General features: G+C 43.3%; 1 protein-coding gene across 4 annotated transcripts in view; it reads right to left on the bottom strand.

Annotated features, from left to right (window-relative positions):
* ADCK1 (aarF domain containing kinase 1) overlaps positions 1-20,504 on the bottom strand; it is a 76,220-nt gene that overhangs the window by 54,258 nt on the left and 1,458 nt on the right. Inside the window, exons 1-3 of one of the 4 annotated variants that reach the window (XM_015865225.3) lie at positions 17,449-17,500; positions 15,907-16,047; positions 12,470-12,553 (exon numbers count right to left, since the gene is read on the bottom strand). In XM_015865225.3, the coding sequence (XP_015720711.2) occupies positions 12,470-12,553; positions 15,907-16,032 (210 nt within the window). In that variant the 5' untranslated portion in view covers positions 16,033-16,047; positions 17,449-17,500. Of the gene's footprint in view, positions 1-12,469; positions 12,554-15,906; positions 16,048-17,448; positions 17,501-20,504 lie in introns of those variants that run through there. The other 3 variants (XM_015865226.3, XM_085549289.1, XM_085549288.1) reach the window with 3 other exon arrangements.

The raw sequence follows: 20,504 nt of genomic DNA, 5'->3' as shown, positions 1-20,504 counted from the left end.
ACATACCAGCATTTGGTATGGTGACAGAATCCAGAAAGAAGAATTTCCATTGCAGTTTCTCTGGAGATCTAAAGAAACTGTTCCCTTACCAAATGAACACAGGCAGCTTCTTCTCCCCTTCTTTAATCTGAGATGCCCTGACCTTTGAAGTACAGCCCTCTTCCCATAGGAAAAGGGTGCCTGAAGAGGAGAAAGACTGCAGTACATGAAATACCTAGAAGTGATTAGATTAGATTCACTAACGACTCAGGAAAGATAACAACCATGAGATTATGCTGTCGATTCAAAAAAAACTGCAACAACTGTCACAGCACTACATCCAACCCACAGAGAATGGCTGTGGTGGCACTAAGTCATCACCAATAGTAAAGCACAGTTCTAATTTTAAAAGGGCCTATGTTGGGAAAAGAAAAAAAAAGTCCCCTTGTTACTCAGCAGATCTGATCCCCTGTGGGCATCAGTCAGAGTTGCTATCTTCAGTGAAAAATACATAAATATCTCCAGCTTTTTTCCTCTAGTTAAGAGCACACAGCTCCACACCAAGAAAGACTGCTGTGTCTATTAGCATCCCAGCAGTGACACCACTATGGAGACTGAGCTGGTGCCTCTTAAGATTCATGTACAAACAACAGTCTTGCTAAGCTGCAATTAGAAGGTCAGATCTTTCCCCATAGCCACTCCTCTGCTTTCACACTGGAAACAGCTGGTCTACGTAGTTGCCAACGGAAGCAGAATTTGGAAAAAACACACTCATGTGGGTGCCCCTGAAAGCAGTGTTCAGTCTGCTGAATCTTCATGGATGGTAAGAAGGCAAGAAACAGTGAGAATTTACACTGACTTTGAGGGTGCCACTTAAAAATAGCATATGGTAGCAGTTTAAAGAAGTAAAATGTACCAATATTAGACATGGCATCACACTGAGATGAACAAAAGGACGGCCCAAGTGAACCTGTATGATGTTTAGTCACTACCCAGAGCACATTATTTTTGCTCCCACAACAGGCAGAAGGAATTACTCTCAGCAGTGCCAGAGGCAATGATCTTTATTGTATGTAGTATCACAACAGAAAGCACAGCACGTGTTAACCCTGCACGTAGCTATGGCTCACCTAGGTTATGAAGGCAGTGAAACTGAGATCATCTTAATGTACACCTATATATTCAACATTTTGTCCTCTCCATTGCCCAGCTGTTGAGTTTTACCTCTCACCCAGGAGATGAATGAGCATCCACAAGGCAGAGATGTTGCACTTCAAATGTCAAATATATTATAAGAAACAAGAGTGAAAAAGTTAGCAAAGCTGATGGATGTCTTGTTTCATTATAATTTTAATAAAATGAAGCGCCCCATCCCACTGCAGACTCACTGTCAGCCAATATTTTACTTATGAGGAACTGGGTACAACATGAAATAGTATCAGCGCACTTGGAGGTGGGTACACATTCAACAAGAAAAGGTACAGAAAGACTTCATTTCTTCATTTTCAGATTACCTACCCTATCCTGGAGCAAAATGTTTGGTCAATACTCATTAAGACTGGTTCAAACTAGGACATTCTAAAACACATCTTTTCTTAATTGCCTGTGGAAAAATATCACCATCCTTACTTCCCACTCTCCCAGGGAAGCAACTACAAATAGCAAGAAATGGGCTTTAAACAGTGGAAATCTAAGACAGGTCTTTTCTTTATATAAGAGATGTCGGTTACTACAGATAACTTTTGCAGGTAGCTGAAGAAGCAGGGTAAGAAAAGCTTGTTCCTTCATTACACAGTTGGAACTCCTCAGTGGAGAATACTGCAAAACTGGCAAACTTCATAGAATCATAGAATCACCAAGGTTGGAAAAGACCTAAAAGATCATCCAGTCCAACCGTTCACCTATTACCAATAGCTCCCACTAAACCATATCCCTCAACACAACATCCAGTCTTTCCTTGAGCACCCCCAGGGTCAGTGACTCCACCACCTCCCTGGGCAGCCCATTCTTGTGCCTGACCACCCTTTCCGAGAAGTAACATTTCCTAATTCATTCCAGCCTGAATCTCCCCTGCCGTAGCTTGAAACCATTCCCTCTGGTCCTATCACTAATGACATGAGAGAAGAGGCCGACCCCCAGCTCACTACAACCTCCCTTCAGGAAGTTGTTGAGAGATTTGAAACTTGTCACAATTTAAAAAACAAATCACCATCTAGACACCCAGAGGCTTCAGTCTGAATCTCACATGAGCAAAAGTCAAGGTTTTCCTTTGTCAAAAGGAGAAGAATCTGGTATAGGAGGCTAACACTGGACAAGGAAAAACTGATACTGCAGTGGAGGCAGGCAAGTTATAACCAGGCACTTTCTAATGTTGACTAAAAGGTAAATAATAAATTTCAGGTAAAAGGCCTATTACAGAGTTAGTCAGTGTGAGACCTGACAGAAAAATAAATACTAACAAGATCTCAAATGAATCTGGTGAAATGCAAATCACTGTGAATAAGAACAAAAGACAAAATCTGAGCAACGAAAAGGACCACAGAAAATTAAGCACTGCGTAACATGGTTGTGAAGTAAGCAATGAAAGCATTACTTATGGATTATCAGCATCTGATATCTATTATTCCTTGTATATTTAATACAAGGACATTTGCATACTTGATATGGAAATCCTATTAAAAAAAAAAAAGGAGGAAGTTAAAATTAAACATGAAGTTTACTCCAGAAAACAGGTTAGCACGGAAAATGTGATATTGTCTTGGTTTTGTCTCTATAAAAGAGAGGAGCTTCTGTCTTCTCCCATTAAGGAGATCGTGGCATGAAAGGGGACTTTGCCACTGAGGATTTGATCCTTTTGAAGGAAGGGAGAGAGTACTGGATGTACAAACACTTGGCTAGCATTGAAAAACTCAAGAGAGGGGATGCTGGTCCCAATGAGATAGATTTTGCTAAGTCACCGCTGCCTAGTAACTTGAGTGAGACTTCAGACAAAGCAAAGCTGGCAGATATGAACAGGGCTTCTTGAAATCTACATTATGCCTGTTCCAAAGCCTAACGCAGATTCATTTTTAATTGTGTGTTCATCAGCACATGTGATCTACTAACATCCTGTAGTATGCAGTCAATGATACGCATCTAACTGACCCTTTGAAAGCACAAATAATAAGTTCATACAAGCTGCTACACTTAAGTTGCGTGAACTTCTAAACACAGCCATGAGTCATTCAATTATTTCTAACTCTACTCTCTTGGGCTTGAACAACACAGATCTTATGTCCTTCACAACAAGAACCTTTAGTGAACAAAGCAGTTCAAATAATGACTTAGTGCCTCTCTCTAAAACCCATCAAATCCACAAGTCTATCATTTCTCACTTCTAAGCCTTCATGATGCTGCTGAACCAAGATCCTACTGGTTCAATACCAATCACAAAGACCTCCCCTCCATATGGCAGTGCCTCATCTCATGCTTACTTTGGCACATGATACTGGAAAACCAAAAGCTCAATTAAAGTAAGCTTGGAAACACACTCTATTTCCAGTTTTGTAAATCCCTCATCACCAGCAAAGTACGTTTTGGTTTACAGAAAAGCACATGATCCTAACAGTTATATGGGAGCTGTTAGACTTTACTATTCAGTTGCTTGAAAGAAGGAAAAGAAATCTCTATTGGCCTATTAATCTGTCATAACGAGACTCTTCATAATTAATTTGTCCCTAACAGTTGCTTTGTAATGATAGCAAGAGAATATTTCAGGAATGGCAATTACCTCTGGTGTCAAAATGATGAGGAAAACAAATGTTCAACCATCAACAAAATGCAGTGCCTTTTCCACTCCCATCCGATGGCGGGTGACAGCACTGCACATCAGAATTACAGTGCGGTTAATTACTAGGTATGTTGCAATTGAGAATTCATTTCCCTTCTTGCGATGAAATTTCTTGAGCAATGTGGGTAGGAGGAGGGGCATCTGTTACTGGGATGGTGGTTGTGTGACTTATCTACACATTATTTCTTTAATTAACTACACATATGTCCAACAATTATAAGCAGTGAACATTTTTTTTTTGAGATATTTTAAGCAACCTTCCTTCATTAGCCACACATATGTCCCACCATTTAAGGAATTTTGCAAAAGGACAGAGTCTGTCTTTTTTTTGTTGTTTCCTTATCTAAATTTAATATTTTTCAAATAAAAGCCACATGTCTGTATTGGTCTTTCATTACTAATATGCAGCGTAATGGCTTCTGTAGACTGTTTGTAATTGGAAGAGTTTCTCGTGCTGTGAGCTCATCAGATTTCAGCACATTATGGAACCTCACACTGAACTGTTTCAGGAGTGAGATTTCCAGGAAAGAAGGTAAGGAAAACATAAGCGCTCATAACTCCAGGTGAGGACCAAGCACTGCCACTGCTCAGATCACTACTCCAGAAGGGAACTGGGAAGGGGAGAAGTCCTGGCTCAGCTGCCTTTGACAGAAACATGCAAAGCTGCAGCATGTAAGTCCTACCTGGGCCTGGCAATGAAACCACCCTGGGCCTGGGTCTCGATTTTCTCTGAAAATTAATGTTGTGGCAACCCTTTGCCCTGTGAGTAAACAAATAGTGCAACACTAGGTGAAGTAAGTCTGCATCCCATCTGCAGGAAAGCAGAGAGCAAAGGAAGTGACAGCCAGTGCTAGAGCATTAATGGTGGGAGGTAAGGGCAGAGCTGCAGTAGATTGGAGTTTGAAGCAGAAGAGCAGGAGGTAAATCCAGGCCTGTCCCTAACCTGACACCTCCAGGGCCAATAGAGATGAAGGGAAGCTGCAGTGAATCTATGACCTGCCAGTCAGAAGCAGGTATAGACTTAGGACCTTTTCACAAGCTTTAGTCTGCAAACATCTCATCTTCAAGCAAACAGCTCAGCACAAGCATTAACACAAAGTAAGGAAAGCGTGGTCCCTGCTAACACCCCTGCTGTTGCTAACTCTTCACCGCATAGAAACCATCACTGGCAGTGAACATTCAGACTACAACAGCAAAACCTCGGCTTACTTCAAGAAATAAAAGTAAGGAAGAGATACAGAACAGGCACTACCAGGGCATTTCAGAGATGAAAAACCTCCTGCTAGGCTCTGGAAATGCCCAGCTGTGCTGCCTGACTGTGAATACAACGGAAAGGGCTCCAGGGAAGAAACCGTATCTTCCCTTCTTCACGCAACAATTCCACAATAAACAAGTGGGAGTGCAAAGCCTGCTGCCCTTCAGCAATCCTCAAAAAGGCTTGTGTTCAGAGCAGCCCTATGATAACAAACTGGATGCGCAGTTACACAGTTCACAGGCAGCTCAAAACCAATACGTTTTCAAACAGAAACTGCAGGGGCAGTAAAGACATTTTAGGATCTGGTTTGTTGTTGTTTTGTGGGTTGTTTTTTCTTTTTAAAGCAATTCTGCTAGTGACCTTTTCAGTGAAATTTCCTCTAAATTCAGCAAAGTTGGCACGGTAGTAAATGAATCCAGGCTCAGCAGGAGGCATTTCATAAAGTACTGTGCACCTGTGTTTATGCATGGGCTTATACTCAAATTCACTGTTAAAGTGGAACTAGGAACAGAATTGAGGCTGTATAAAGATGACCCCTGTCACTATGTTTATCTGCTCCCTGTGGGCCCCTTACAAGTCACATCAGCTCAGTACACTGACAAAAACAAGTTGTTGCTGGTGTCAGACCTGCCAAGATGATGCTGCTGCAGAGGAAGGAGCAGCAAGCTATTCTGAACGGTGCACCATCAGCAGAATTTGTGTTCACTGGGGCTGGACTCTCTCTCTCAATAATAATAATGATAATAAATCTGGGGAGAAACCCCAAGCCAATTCTATGAGACCAAAGTATGCTTAACTAGGCAGGATGTCAAGATTTGCTCCACCAAAACCACCTTTGATTCTGCCTTGGAAGTGGCTATTTCAACACAAATAAATCCCGGACACAAAGGCACATACCTACAGGTGGACAGACATGCCCAGCCAGATGCACTAAAATGCAGACGTACTCATATCAGCAGATTTCTAGGCAGAGCATCTAAACACTCTAGTCAATAAATGAAGGGGTTGCTTTTATACTTGGAAGTGAACTCTACATTTTGTTTTGTTTCTAGACCACATCAGCAGCTGCTCCAGCTCAGAAACATACTGCTCCCTTTTTTCTAGTCCACAAGTCTTCCCCAGCCTCACACACTCCTGCCTGGCCCTGAGATGGAGGAACACCAAACAGTTCCCAATAGAGGCACTGTAACCTTAATGTGCAAACTGGGTATCTCCCACACATGTAGGATTTGCCTGAAACCCACTAAGATGCCTTCAATATTGCTAAGAACTTCAGGGAAATGTTTGCAAGACATCAACCACCACAGCAATTCCCTCAGCACTCACTTAAGAGAATAAAGGAAGACACTGACTCGACAGGTAAGATCATTGCATGCTACCCTTCAGCACACTCTTATCAGGTACACTTTGGAGATAGTGCTGTTAAGGTCACTAGTTTGGCATATCAAATCTACAGTTTTCAGCCCTGCTCTGAAATTCCAACCTGGCCTGATATATGAAGTATCTTCCACATGCAACACCAGCCTTCTTACCTCTGTTTTTATATCCCCATACTCTATCCTCACATGAATAAATATCTATTTTGACCAGTCTCACATAAGATTATTTCAACACTCAAGCCAATTGTCTTCCTATTTTCAAAATAGGTAAAGCTCTAGTTACTTGTTATCCCTTCTGATTTTACAGGCAACCTACAACAACCGAGTTGTTTTAGCTTCTGCCAGTTCCCATGAAGGGCCAGACCTGGTGGTCTTCCAAGGTCCTTTCTAACCTGGGCTGTTCTAGGATTCTGTTAAGTTCTACAAACTGATCAGTAGTAGCTGGACACTACCCAGTCCCTCACTAAGAAAACATCCCTACATAGGTACTGATCCAAAGTCAATTAGAACAGTCTTAAGTTACATACAGTAGCACCCTAAGAGATCTCACTTTCTTTCTGCTTCCTTCCCTCTTCAGTCCTCTGAGAAATCCTGCATGCATATCTATTTGCACCTTTCACATCCAGGGTGAAAATCCAGGCAAACAAGTCATTCCAAACCCTGAGTTCTTCAAAGCCAACACCATCTCTTTCTAAGTCTCTGACTTTGCCCCAGTGAGTGTCTATTTCACACCAAGACTCAAGATGTAGTCTAAACACTATATAGAACTATTTCTCCATGTTCCAGTTGCTCCTTTCATGGCGCTCCTCATGATGCAAACTCCTTGTAACCCACATCCCTCAAGAGCTTCCAGTAGGTTCCTCCCTGCACCAGCTGAAATGTTCTTCAGATGTTCCTCTGGCTATTATGCACACCTCAGCGGCTATAAAAAAAAAAATCAAATGAGGTCCTCGGGGATTCAAATGCAAAGGGATAGCCCCACCTGGAGGAGAGAAGGCAGAACACTCCCAAGGCCCACAGTTTCACTCCAGCTGGGGAGGTGCCCGAAAGACATGACTGCTTAGGCAAACCTAGTAGATCAGTGACATACCTGATACTGGACACTCATGCTCCTTGTGAGACACTTCAGGGATGAGAGTGCTGAGCCAGCAAGAACACTGCACTAAATTAGGTATTATTTCCCCTCACTTCTCTCCTTCCCTCTCCTCCAAAAACACCACAGTGAGATGGCCTATTTCTTCAAATAAATCTCTGCAGAGGACAAAAAGACACCCTTCTTTCTAGGCACACATCCCAAAATGGACCTTCCACACTACAGAATTAAACCCTTGAGATGCTGTGACCATAACATGCAACTGACCATACTCTGCTTTCTAAGCAGAAGGAGGAAAAGGAAATGTCTTAAAATTTTAAGAGCTTGTTACGTGTTTTTGCTGCAAAGCTTTCATGCTTTATGTGCCAGCAGAAAGTCTGCTAGACAGCAACACTTCTAAGTAGAGTCATGAAGGCAAGAGCTGGCCCTATTAGTAGCTTCTTTAGACTACATTACTGTCCATCATTCCATATAGATGAAGATATATCTACAAGCATGAGGCAACCTAAAACAATCAGCTCAGGTACTGCAGACGAAATGTGAAGTTCTTTACCGCTCTCACTGGTTCCCGTTTAGTTTGGTGACAGAAAGTCACTGCCACCTAACAGCTACCCCTATGGAAGTTCAATCTTCTGAGCATGCTCACCACAATTTGAAGGCAAAGAGAACCACCAGCACATGCACCAGCTGCGGTGCAGAACAACCCCTGGTCCTCATTCTGAGCTGTCAGTTTGAAGGACTGCTGTGGAGACCTCCCAGGAATTTCTCTGCAGGCACAGTCTAGATCCACCGTGAAGAAACTATTTTAGTATCTCCCTTCCTATAACGACACACAGTATTACTGAATCCTGGTGGAAGCTGGTCTGAGCTATCAGGAAATGTACAATGCTTAAAAAGAAACCAACCAAACATACACAGGTACACTAATTTGTTTTCTTTCCTGGCTGGCAGGGTCCTTCAGTTAGGTAACAACACTGCGAGACTATTTTTTTCCAAAATACCTTGCCATGAGAAACAAACATGACATATGACCATAATAACTCTGAAGGAACAAGAAATACCATCCTGTGTAATGATGGCACAAGGTCACTAGGGTTTCACCTTCAAAATATTTGTCCAGATACTGAAAGCCCAATAACCAAGAGCCTGATGAGAACATCCACATTCTGTTCTCAGAAGGAGGAAGTTAATTAACCTCCCCAAATGGCTTTTCCCTGACAAAGCGATTCTATTGCCAACAAAGTTAATTCAAGAATGGATTCTCACTGTCTCCAGAGACACCTTGACCAGAGATCTTCTCTCTCCTTCCTATCTCCTCTTTGTTTAAAAAAAAAACATTGTATCCACAATTGCAGCAGTAACTTCTGTCTTACATAATAAAATGACAAAATAAATGCCCTGCTCAAGATTTTCACCGATGATCACTAGTGTAGAAATTTGCAAGCTGAATGACCCACTGCAATCCTCTTACTTTGATGAGGATAACTTAGAAGTCCACTGATGTTTAAGTCCTCTTAAACAAACATGTTGTGAGATACCGCCTGACAGCAGGATCAACAGAAATTGATGCCAGCAATATAAGGAGCATCTAACAAGGCATCCAGGTGCTATGATGAGAAGCACAATGGAAACGTCAAAGGGTAGGCTGACTCAGGACTGATGAAACAACTGCACAAGGAGGCAGGGGAACATCAAAAGAAATGTAGCCCTTCACATAACAAAATTATTTGTTGAGAAGGGAATAGGTAAGAAACTTCCCACCTGGGAAAGGGCACTGTGCCAACATGCTTCCTCTGATTCTCCATACAACCAGAAGCAGGAAGAGAAAGAAATGCCCAAGCTCATACATGCAAAGATGGTTGGAATCATTTAAAGGAAAAGCCATATACTGAAAAAAGCTTGTACTTTCCCAAAATTCTTCTGGCACTAGACCTACAGACATCCTGTGTCTTGAGTTTAACCCTGGCTACCACTGGCTTTGGTATCAGTATCCTGGCAATACCTTCACATTCAGATCAGGGGCAGACAGGCCAGAAAAGGACTTCTATCTCAGGCTGAAGACATCAGGGATGAGGCGAAGCACACAATGTTATGGATGTGAAGTCTGACTACTTGAGCACGTTCACCCCACTACAGGAAGCAGCAGCAGTGGAAAAGATAAGACTTCTTTTCACTGCTGTTGAAGAAGGGCTATGAGTGCCTTCAGGAAGGTGGCTCCTCATATCTCATGGCTGCTGGGAAACACACAGATGCATAAATGATAGAACCAACCCCAGGGACACACAGTGAAATTCCAGCTACTGCTTCTCACCCTGTAGAAAGTAGCAAATACTTCACCAATCTACTGACCATAAAAAGATGCTTAGAACTGACTAGCTGAGAACATTAGCATCAAAGTGGCCCGTGAGGGACAGAAAAATAGAGTAAGATTGAAGAGGTTTCCTTGGAGCTAAGCGGGAACCTGGCTAAAAGCCCCTGGGGAACCCACTTCCTTCTTAATCTGATTTGCATTTAATTGCTTCCTAATGACTATGCCCCTGTTTCACCCCAACAGGCTCAGGGACTGGTGCTGCCACTGAAGCTTCTCATCTCCCATCTAAATTACCCTGTGGGTAATTTAGAGGCCCCGGTTTAATGGCTGACTGGGAATCTGAGGATAGTCAAGTATTATCATTTGCACTCAAGCAGCACCCACCAGTATACTGAGTACCAGGAGAAGCTACACAGAAGATAGTCCTTTTCAATTCACAGCTATCTCCCCATCTCAGACACGTATGCAACTGCATGGATGCCCTCACCAGAGGAGAGGCACAGCAGCTCCACTCAGACCTGTTGGTACTATCCACAGCCCCAGGGTCACTAAGCCCATGCCTCGCAGAAACTCTGTTCTACGCACAGCACAAAAAAAGAAGCTGGAAATCATTAACTAACTCATGCATATGTTTGAAAGACCAAACTCAGCGTATAGAGAGGAAATTAGCCTGGCTTCACTAGAAGGACAGAAGGGCAAAAGAATGCAATTTATGGCCAAGAGCACCAAAGACCTATCAAGGACAGAGACAAGTAACAAGTTACACACAGAACACTTGAGAAGAGTATTCGTGTTCTCTTAGTCTCATCCAGCATCTAACCTTTAGAATCAACTTCTTAAACATTTATCATCCTCTTCTGAGCTGGTTCTACACCAACAAACTTCTTTAACATTTGCCAACAGGAGGACAGGCCTTCACAGGTCAAAGGGTTTTGCTAATTCACACTATTTCTGCAAGTACTCTCTCCTCTTCATCTCCCTGCTCATTCTACTTCATGCAGCCAAAGGCTAGTGTTGGCCACACCACTGAGCCACTCACGCTGCCACAGACAGACACTGACTCAGCTAGTCTTGGCAGCCACACAGGGAGAGCACAGCTCTGAGCAGCACCAGCAAACAGGGCCTGGACTGGCTGCAAGGGCATGAATTGACAAACCATTGAAGCCTGCATGACAGAGGTTAATGAAGTCATGGAGACATACAGCAAAAGGTCAAGAATTTGCAAGGGCTGCTACAAAAAGCTGCCAAATAAGTTGTCCACAGTACTGATGACTCCATAACTTGGTTATTGCCCAAGAAAGCAACAGGCAGCCCTTCTGCAAGCCAGGTTTCAAAAGCAAAAGTCAGAGACACGAGCAGACGGAAAGCAGAACTCAGGAGTCCAACAAGCCTATCCCTACTTTATGTCAGGGTATCACTGCTGCTTACTTGGGATGAGACACTACAACAGAGCAGCTTAGCATCTTTACATAGGAGAGGATGAGAACAAGCCTAGAAAAGCTGCAAAGTGAACTATCCTGAAAACACTTTAGGACCATGCTGTTGGTGCTGCTTTTCTGCCAGAGGAACCCAAAGCATGCTTAATCCAAATGCCATTGATTTCTAACTCTGGATGAGGTCTGAACCAGTATGGATGGCACATGCCTTGGTAAAATGCAGGAAATGGAGTCCAATGCTCAACCACAAGCCAGGCCTATTGCTGTGTCCTGCTTTAGAGCTCCCTCTGGTCTGAGGCTGCCTGAAGATCACTACCCTCATGCATTCCGTCCACATCAGCTGACCACATTCTGTGTGTACTAAGAAGAAAAAGGAAGTTAACTATCTTATTTTAAAAGTACTGCACAGATTTGTCTAATTTGGCATAGACCACATTTCTCACTCCAACTCAGCCCTGAGCTTGAATAGAAGAGAGACGGTGGCTACATGATATACAATGAAGTAAAACTTGGCATCAGTCACAGATCAAGATATTGTAGGGCTGCAGGACAGAGGGAAAAGTGTAGCACAGGTCTCAGAGGAGCAACGGGGATGCTTATACTTCTCACTACAAATGCATTTTCTATTCACTCCAGTTGGTCATACCAAAACACAACACAAAACAGCCTTACAGCAAGATGTATCATTGCCCAATTACTTCTGATTTCTTGAAAGACTGACAGACCTAATTCATCCCTATTACTTCCTGTCCAAGACTCTGCTTTTACTTATATCTCTCAGCCTTCAAGCATTACCCTGCTTGGATAAACAGTATAAGAAACCACTGACAGACCATTCTCTGCCCCTGACCTCCACACAACCACTCCAGGCAGCAGGGAACTGGTAACAGGGCCCAAACACATCTTACCCCATTCAATAAGAACTTGAATCTCTAATGGGTATAAGCAAGCACTGGTTGCACATGCCAATTCTTGACAAAGGAACTTCTCCATTCAGCAATGCAGGTATTGCCTGATTCTTATCCAGAATGCTCCACAGTTTGCCCCTCTGGTTATCAACAGTTTGGTAGAAGATATACTGAATCATTAAGCTGGCAGCTTGACAGCTTGTTTTATAGCAATGGCCCTGGAAACATACCTGTGCCTCAAAGAGCTTCTGAGGAACACAATTCAGCAGTATAACCTACCTGTGATTTGAGGACGTCATATTCTTCTGATCCATATGGGACATTGCGAAGGGAGGTGAGGTAGTCATAGGTGATAACTGCCGTCTGCAAACAAAAACAGAAAAGTTGGTCAAGCTCTGCAGTTATCTTAGGCTAAAAAACAACAAACCATCTGTTTAGGTGGATGTATGTAGTTCAGGTTCCAAAGTTTAAGCTCCACAGCAGAGTTTACATTAATAAACCGTGAAAACAAAAAAAAAATTAAAAATTCATTAAACATTTAGAGAAAGCAGTGCAGGGATCTCAGAGGCACACACCTATCAAAAACAGCCAATGCCCATTATCCTATACCTGATCTTCTCACGTCCAGCTTGTCTAACTGCACACTGGTGCACTGGGAACTCAGTCTGGAAAGACTTCTGGCTCAGAAGGGACACTGAGTGGCTTAACACAGGCTCACTGATAACCACAAGCAGTAGTGCTTGCTGAGATACTCAACTTCATGAAGGACTAGAGGGCAAGAGGGTCAGATACCCAATTGCAAATGTACAACATGGTGAACCAGCTGAAGATTATTAGCTAGACATAGCCATAGGCAATAGAATGAAATTCCTAAATGCCTTAATTTCTGCAAATGAATATTGGGTATTTCACAGTTTTAACCTTTGACTAAAGTTCCTCTCTTTCCACAGTCAGAAGGCCAGCAAATGGAGCAGAAAAACACAGCTCATGACCTAAAATTTACTTGGAGGGAGAGAAAGGAATGTCACTTAAACTGTAAATATTTAGAACTATTTGCATATAACAGATCTAAAGCTTTCCTAAAACCTCCCTAACAAAGGGGTAGCATCTCAATGTAGAATGGGATACGAGGCCTTCTTTCACTGCACATGTGCCTAGGAAAGGCACAGATGAAACACCTGAAGTACAATCAGTGTATCAGAAGAGTCAGACAGAAAGGGAGATTAAATCTGTTTTGAAACAGAGTGACTGGAGTTGACAAAGGAGCAACAGTCAAAGGCTTGGAGATGCATACACAAGTAAATCCAGCTAGGAACGAGACATAAGTGGATATATTTTTTCCTTGTGGAGTTCAGGTTTCCTGTTTTCCAGACCAGAAACTGAACAAACCCAATTTTTTCTTCTGGCTTTTCAGGCTCTCTTGCCCCTAATGAATTCAGAAGGTGCACAGCTACACAGACACACACTCTAAAGAAAAACTTTTCAAAGTATCTTTCCAGCCTCAAACAACAACTGCGAAGTGAAAGGATGTTCAAATCAGTCTTGCATGAATGCCTGAGTTGGTTCGTATTTTATCTCTAGTCCATGAGGGTAATTATCACCTCCAACTTGAAGAGAAGAGGCTAACAGATTGGCCTGTATTAGAGGACGAGGGAATTAATTAAGTATTTGCTAATTACATCATAACCTTAAACACTAAATTAGTATTATGATGATCCTGATAGACAACACTGACATTGCCAAAACCCTGTTACTGTGTGAGAAATATTCCAGCTACAGTACATAGCGTTCATTTCACATACCCAAAACAACTTGGGCTACCCTCAAAGAAATATGGCAAATGTGCAAAGCTCTGCCAGGCCCCTGACTTTATCAGAACACAGAAAACTGCCTGAAACATGATGCTGTCCAGGCTACTAAATTCATTCTGACCCAAGAATAGTGCCATCATTCACACTACAAAGTGAGACTGAATCTCAGAGACACAATAAGACCAACAAGATCAACTGGTCCCTCTCCTCTCCAATGCCAGATAACTTTTCTTTAACTGATCTTGTATCCAGTCCAGTGTTAAATGTCCCAAAGTCTTGGCCTCCCATTTAGATTCGATTAACTCTCAATTCCTTACATTCTTCCCACCACTCCTAAAACAATCCTCAGATCCCACCTAGTCATGGCACAATGTTCCCTCAGTTGTCTATCGACATACAAACAAAAGCCAGTTCTCCCAGCTACTGGGAACTGCAACAACTTTCTGAAGTCTGCAAAGGACAACAGAATCACTCTGTTTTAAGTACTAGCAAATTCAAATCTTTCTATTCCAATTCAAATGAAATTGGTCTGAAGTCTCATAGTTCTAACTCAGCTTTCCTGAACTCCACTCATTCTTTCTTCCAGGATTTTTTTTGTTACATCATACCCTATCTTAGATTCTTGCAAAACTCTCTTCCTAAATATCAGGAAGGGGGCTATCCATATCTACTTTGCCCTCATGAGATCCCATCTGGAGTTCTGCGTCCAAGTCTGGGGCCCCCATCTCAAGAATGATCCAGAGTTGTTGCAGTAGGTCCACAGGAGGCAATGAAGACACTTGGAGGGCTGCAACACCTCTCTGATGAGGAAAGGCTGACAGCTGAGCTTGTTTAGCTTGGAGAAGAGAATGCTGCAGGAAGATCTCATTGCAGCCTTAAAGTACTCAAGGGGAGCCTGTATGTAGGAGAGACATTTTACAATATCTGACAGTGACAGGACCAGGGGGAATGGCTCAAAACTAAAAGAAGGGAGTTTTAGGTTAGCTGTTAGGAAAAAATTCCTCACTCAGAGGGTGGTGTGAATGCCCCATCCCTTGAGGCATTCAAGGCCAGGCTGGATGGGGCCCTCGGCAGCCTGATCTAGTGGATGACAACCCTGACCACAGCAGGGATTTGGAACGGGATGGTTTTTAAGGTCCCTTCCAACCTAAGCTATTTTATCATTCTATGAATTACAGCCTTTCAATTACAGCCTGCTTTTGGGTTGGATATGGTCCAATCATTAAGAAACCTGGCCAGAGCTAAATCAAAGGACAGACAGGTTAGGTCCACATAGATTCCACCAATATCTAAAGTTGCTTGCTACAAAACCTCAGTTTTCATTTACAAAATAAGCAAGCCCAATAAATGAACATGTATAATTATTCTACTAGATTCAGCCTCTTCAGGTCTCAGCTTCATAGGCAGTAAGAGAGCTGCTCCATACTACCAGGCAATACTTCCTTATAGTCAGGGACAGAGCACAAAGCCTAAAACTTATTTTAAGAAGAAAAGATTAAAGTTTGTATTTCAGCCCTCACTTTTTTGTGAGCCCTGTCCAACCTGGTCTTGAACACCTCCAAGGACGGGGCATCCACAACCTCACTGGGCAGCCTGTTCCAGGACCTAACCACTCTCTTAGTAAAGAACTTCCCCCTAACATCCAAGCTAAACATTCCTTCTTTTAACTTAAAACCATTTCCCCTAGTCCTGCTATTATCAGCCTTTTCGAAGAGTTTACTCCCCTCCTGGGAGTAAGTTCCCTTCAGGTATTGAAAGGTTGCAATGAGGTCAACAACTTGAGGAGCTCCCAGCTGACTTGTTGACTCCTGGAGTTCACAAATACTTGTGATTCTGTATTTGTGAGCTCCAAATCTCTGAACCCCCTCTAGGAATCCTTCTGTACGGCGCTACTATGAAACTTACTGTGGCAATGGCTCGGCCCACACGAACAACTCCAAAATCATTGGGATCCATGAACTTGTTGCCATACAGGTAGATGCCAGAAGCAGCTGTTGCCAGCGAGGCAAGTTTCAAGGCCCTTCTTGCCATGATTGGTGAACCCTGCTGAGACACAAAACAGTTACATCAGAGAAAGACATAGCGATGCCTGGAGGGATCTGATAATTCAAGTTTTAATTGCTCCTTTGCTAATGATGCGCTGCCCCCAGTTAAGAACTCACGCAATCACACAGAAGCAGAATGCAAGCTGCTCTGCTCTGACTTCATTGCTTTTCTAACTCCACAGTGTCTACAGGCCCCTAGATCAGAAATGTGCTACACTTTGCACATCCACCACAAAAATATTTATTCATGATCCCAAACGTTTTATTACAAGAAGCAACAGGTGGGCAGAGAAAAGGCAGCATATGCTCACCATAAGTCAGTTCTCTATTACAGGATAGGCTGCCTCCGCATTGCAAATATTTTGAAGGTACCATAGCATAGTGAAATTGTAAGGGTATACTAGAATTTAAAAAGCAGAGTTTAAAGAAAGTTATAACAATATTAAAGGAGCCCAAAACTTATTGGAAACTGCTGGGCTGCTTGTGAAAACTCCTCAGTAGTGATGAACACTGGAAAGAAGACGTGATGCTTTCCTGCCTGTGGCTCCAGACAGTTGCATCCAGCGCAGGGGATGGGGTCCTGATCAGTGACCAAGTAAGTGAAACTTGCTTTTTCATCAACTCATCCAAACGTCAGCCTAGGAACGCCCTGGCAGAACAGACAGCTGCAGGTAACAACAGCTCAGGTCTGGCTCAACTGCAGGCCTGGAATGCATCGCTGTTATCCTCAGATCCCCTTCTGCTAGAAGATGGGGGCAGGGATGAAGCTGTCAACCACACTAACCACTTTCACAGCACTATACTCCTTACTTACAGTGCATAAGGTAGTATAGACATGTTGTTTATTAAAAATATTACTTTTTTTGTCTCTGTCGCTTTACAGGATTTAAGCCTAAGAGGAAAACTACAGATCAGCAGTATTTTCTTCTCCTTCCTCTTAGATAGAGAACACGACTGATAGGTCCCTCTGCTTACACCATGAATCAGGCAGCACGGATGGCTGCCTCACACCGCAAGCTCTCAAGAGCACCTCTGACAGAGTGCAGGACTTTTACCCCGTGGAGATGGACTGCACTAATTCCCTTCACTGCAGAAAGTTTCCTGCTTCTCACTGTGCCCCTTTAGCACGGTTCGTCTCAGAAACCTGGTAACCAAAACACGCATGCAGCGACACAGGTCACTACTTCCAAAGGATCATCCGCTATAAAACCAAGCTCGCGTCCTTCAGGCCCAGCACTAACCCCGAACCGCCGGGCCTGGCACTGAAAGGATCCGGAGGGCGACCGAGCGGGAGGAGCTGCACCAAGGGGCTCGGAGAACGGCCCCGCCGCTCCTCCCGCTCGGCTCCCGCAGGAGGGGCCGGCAGCACACAGCGCACACAGCGCACACAGCGCGCACTTACCGCACCGCCGCACCCGGCGCCCGCAACCCCCGCGCCTCGCACGTGTCGCGGCGCTCCCTGCACGGCATGACGGGACGAGTAGTTCCCAGCTCCCGGGCGGGGGAGCTCGGGGTGAGACAGCCCGAGGGACAGAGCTGTCCCCATGAAGATAACGCCTGCACAATGTGGGCGTACTGCTAAACATCCTCCTAAGAAACAAAGCATCTGTAACTAAAGAAAGGCAGAACTACGTGTGTGTTAGCTCATTCACCACCTCCATGGCTGAGGCTGATACATAGTGGTGAAGCACCCATTGAGAAGCTCTCACCTTTCTGCATCGAAAAGATGTGAAACAGGGGCTGTGTCCCCAGCACTACCTGTGATTAGGATGTACAAGAATACGGCCCTGCCAATGTCCCGCTCTGACCACTACATCACTGACATCTGCCCCATTCCCAACACAGGGAGCAGGTCAGCACCTGGCTTTGCCAGCCCCTCCTGTATAATCTGCGTGAGGTTCCTCCACATTAATTCTGACCATGCAGCTCTCCATTAAACAGGCTGATGCTGGGTCTGCTGGGGAAGGGAAAAAAAAGAAGACAAAGAAAAGCTTTTGTAGTCTAACAATGCGGTGCGCTGAAGTGCAGTGGGCAATTTTGTAAGCAATGCTCAATCTTTCCATAATTAGAACAAGCACGTAGTTATGAGTGATCAGAGCTCTTTTGTGTGAGCCTCCACAGGGTACTCAAGAAAGAGGCTGGCTCAAAAGAAAGATGCTGGCTTGATTTCCGCTTCCCTTTCAACCGGTGAATAAATTAAATCTCAGATTACCCCAAATTGCTGTGGAAGATGAAAAGTGAATAGCGTTTCCTTCTCTTTTTTCTTACATCCCAGGTGTGCATCTCATGAAATGCTGAACCAGACACAAAGCCTCGGGCCTCTCTGTCCAAACACAGGATGGGAAGTGTGATCAGAGGATCGGCCTTCACTGCTGAGAATCAACCTCTATTTTAGATTTCCTATGATGAGAAATACAGAAAGCTCTATGGAAAGTCTCACCGACACCCAACATTTATCATATGTGGGAGAGGGAAGAAGGAACAGGGAGAGACTGAACCAATCCTGTTGCTAGAGATCTCTACTTCTGAAACATTTTCTGAACCTTTTCTGGTTAGTTCAGATTACCAGAAGATAAACAACAAATACCCCTGTATAAAGCTTGATAGATGTACAAAGCTACAAGACAGAAAGCAGAATGACCTACCTAAAGCTAACTCCAGAAAATAACATAATATACTCCCACAAGTCTCCTGCAGGGCCAAATCCACCCACATCCTTGGTCCAGTTTTAAATGGACACTGACAGATTTTGCCTTGGTCTCAGCAATGGAATGCACAGAGCTGACTCTGGGAGCCATCCAATTTTAGGTTACAGTCTTCTTTCAGATTACGTTGTACAAGGCCAATATTTGGATGAGACATCTCTTGTTAAAAATGCCCCTTACCCCAGGTCATGCAGCTCATGCAAGTCAGTAATGAAGGTTGTCTAAATGTGACACCAGAAAGAGATGTGCTGCTTGGAAAGCAGTGCTTAATACAAGCTGCAAAACCCACTTGTACTACTTTTTTACCCCTCTCTGCAAGAATCAAAGCCTTTGCTCAGCACCGTTGCCCAGATCAGTTTAGACGATTGCACTCCACTTCCATACCCCTCTCTTATAATTTCTGCAGGCAAAAAAATTCCCTTGACTTTGCTTTCTAAAGATGCTAGAAAGTCTCAGCAGGCCACCACGTCCTCTGTCCAAAGAGGATGTTTATTAGCTGTGAATGGAATGCATAACAAGGTTTACAAAGCGCCATAGTAACAGAAAGGTGTTATAGAAGCATCTGAGATGATTTTTGCCTATCTGCAAAATTGTACTCTTCTAAAAATTATAATGAGTATTAGAAATTAAACCAGTCTCCCTTTAAGTCATTCCAGATAATACAGACACGGCTTGAAGATTCCTCCAAAAGCACTAATCTAAATAGACCTTCTGAGCTTTTTCCCCCAGCTATAATTATTCCTTCTGAATACTGCCTGTAACCCCAAACAGAATGTGAAGAGCAGGGGTTGCTGATGTTGCTGAACTTTTCCATCTAGATAAATCTCTTTCTTTTTCACTGTTTAGCATCTTACCTGTGGCATAATTTATCCCTTGAGTTAAGAAGTGTCATTTATTTTGATCATTTTTATTCCACAGTGCGCAGTGACTATTAGGCATACAGGTATCCGATATTAGCAATAGCTTATTCCATTACTTTGTATTGTCATCTTCATTTGTTACAAGATATTTCATGAGCCATTTAATTCTGCATTTGCAAATGTGGAAAGTGCTGAAGTAGATTAAAAAAAAAAAAAAAAAAAGATGGAGAGGATTTAATAGCCTAAATCTACCCCAAAAGACTCCTTGGAATGCACCAGAAATACACATTAAAGGAAGTGTTCTCAAAACCAGCTGTGGTATTCACATGAAACTAAAAATGTCCCCACTGACAAAAAAAGGCAAAGCCAAGGATGAAGTGCCTCAACACTTTACTCACCATCCAGATTATTTTGGTCAACTTGTAGAAATTGATGCACATGGAGATCTGACAGCATTCCTGCCCAGGAATGCTAAGCAGAAAAAGATAATGGTAAAAGAAAAATGAATGAATCTTTCTTTCCTAGGGATACATATCGGGATACATATCCTTGGGAAAAAACGGGTTTAAGGATCTCAAATCCATCCCTTGCTTATTGTTTCTTCTTATCAAAGAAGAATTCACCAGAGCTGGTATATCTGAATTATTACTAAGTCTGGTGCACACAAAGCCCAGAACAAACTAGGGGATACATGAAGATACATGGAAATTATCAGCTCACAGAGCTGGGAGTTTTCCAGGACAACACATTCTGCACTTAACCTCCGCTCCCACTTCACAGAATCACAGCATCACAGAATCGTAGGGGCTGGAAGAAACCTCCAGAGATCATCAAGTCCAACCCCCTGCCAAAGCAGGTTCCCTACACCAGGTCACACAAGTAGGTATCCAGGC

Source organism: Coturnix japonica, chromosome 5, assembly GCF_054131305.1.
Source record: "Coturnix japonica strain WE chromosome 5, WE-NBRP24, whole genome shotgun sequence".
NCBI classification, from domain to species: Eukaryota; Metazoa; Chordata; class Aves; order Galliformes; family Phasianidae; genus Coturnix; species Coturnix japonica.
The sequence above is the reverse complement of the archived record's forward strand: the minus strand, read 5'-3'. Positions and strand labels throughout refer to the sequence as shown.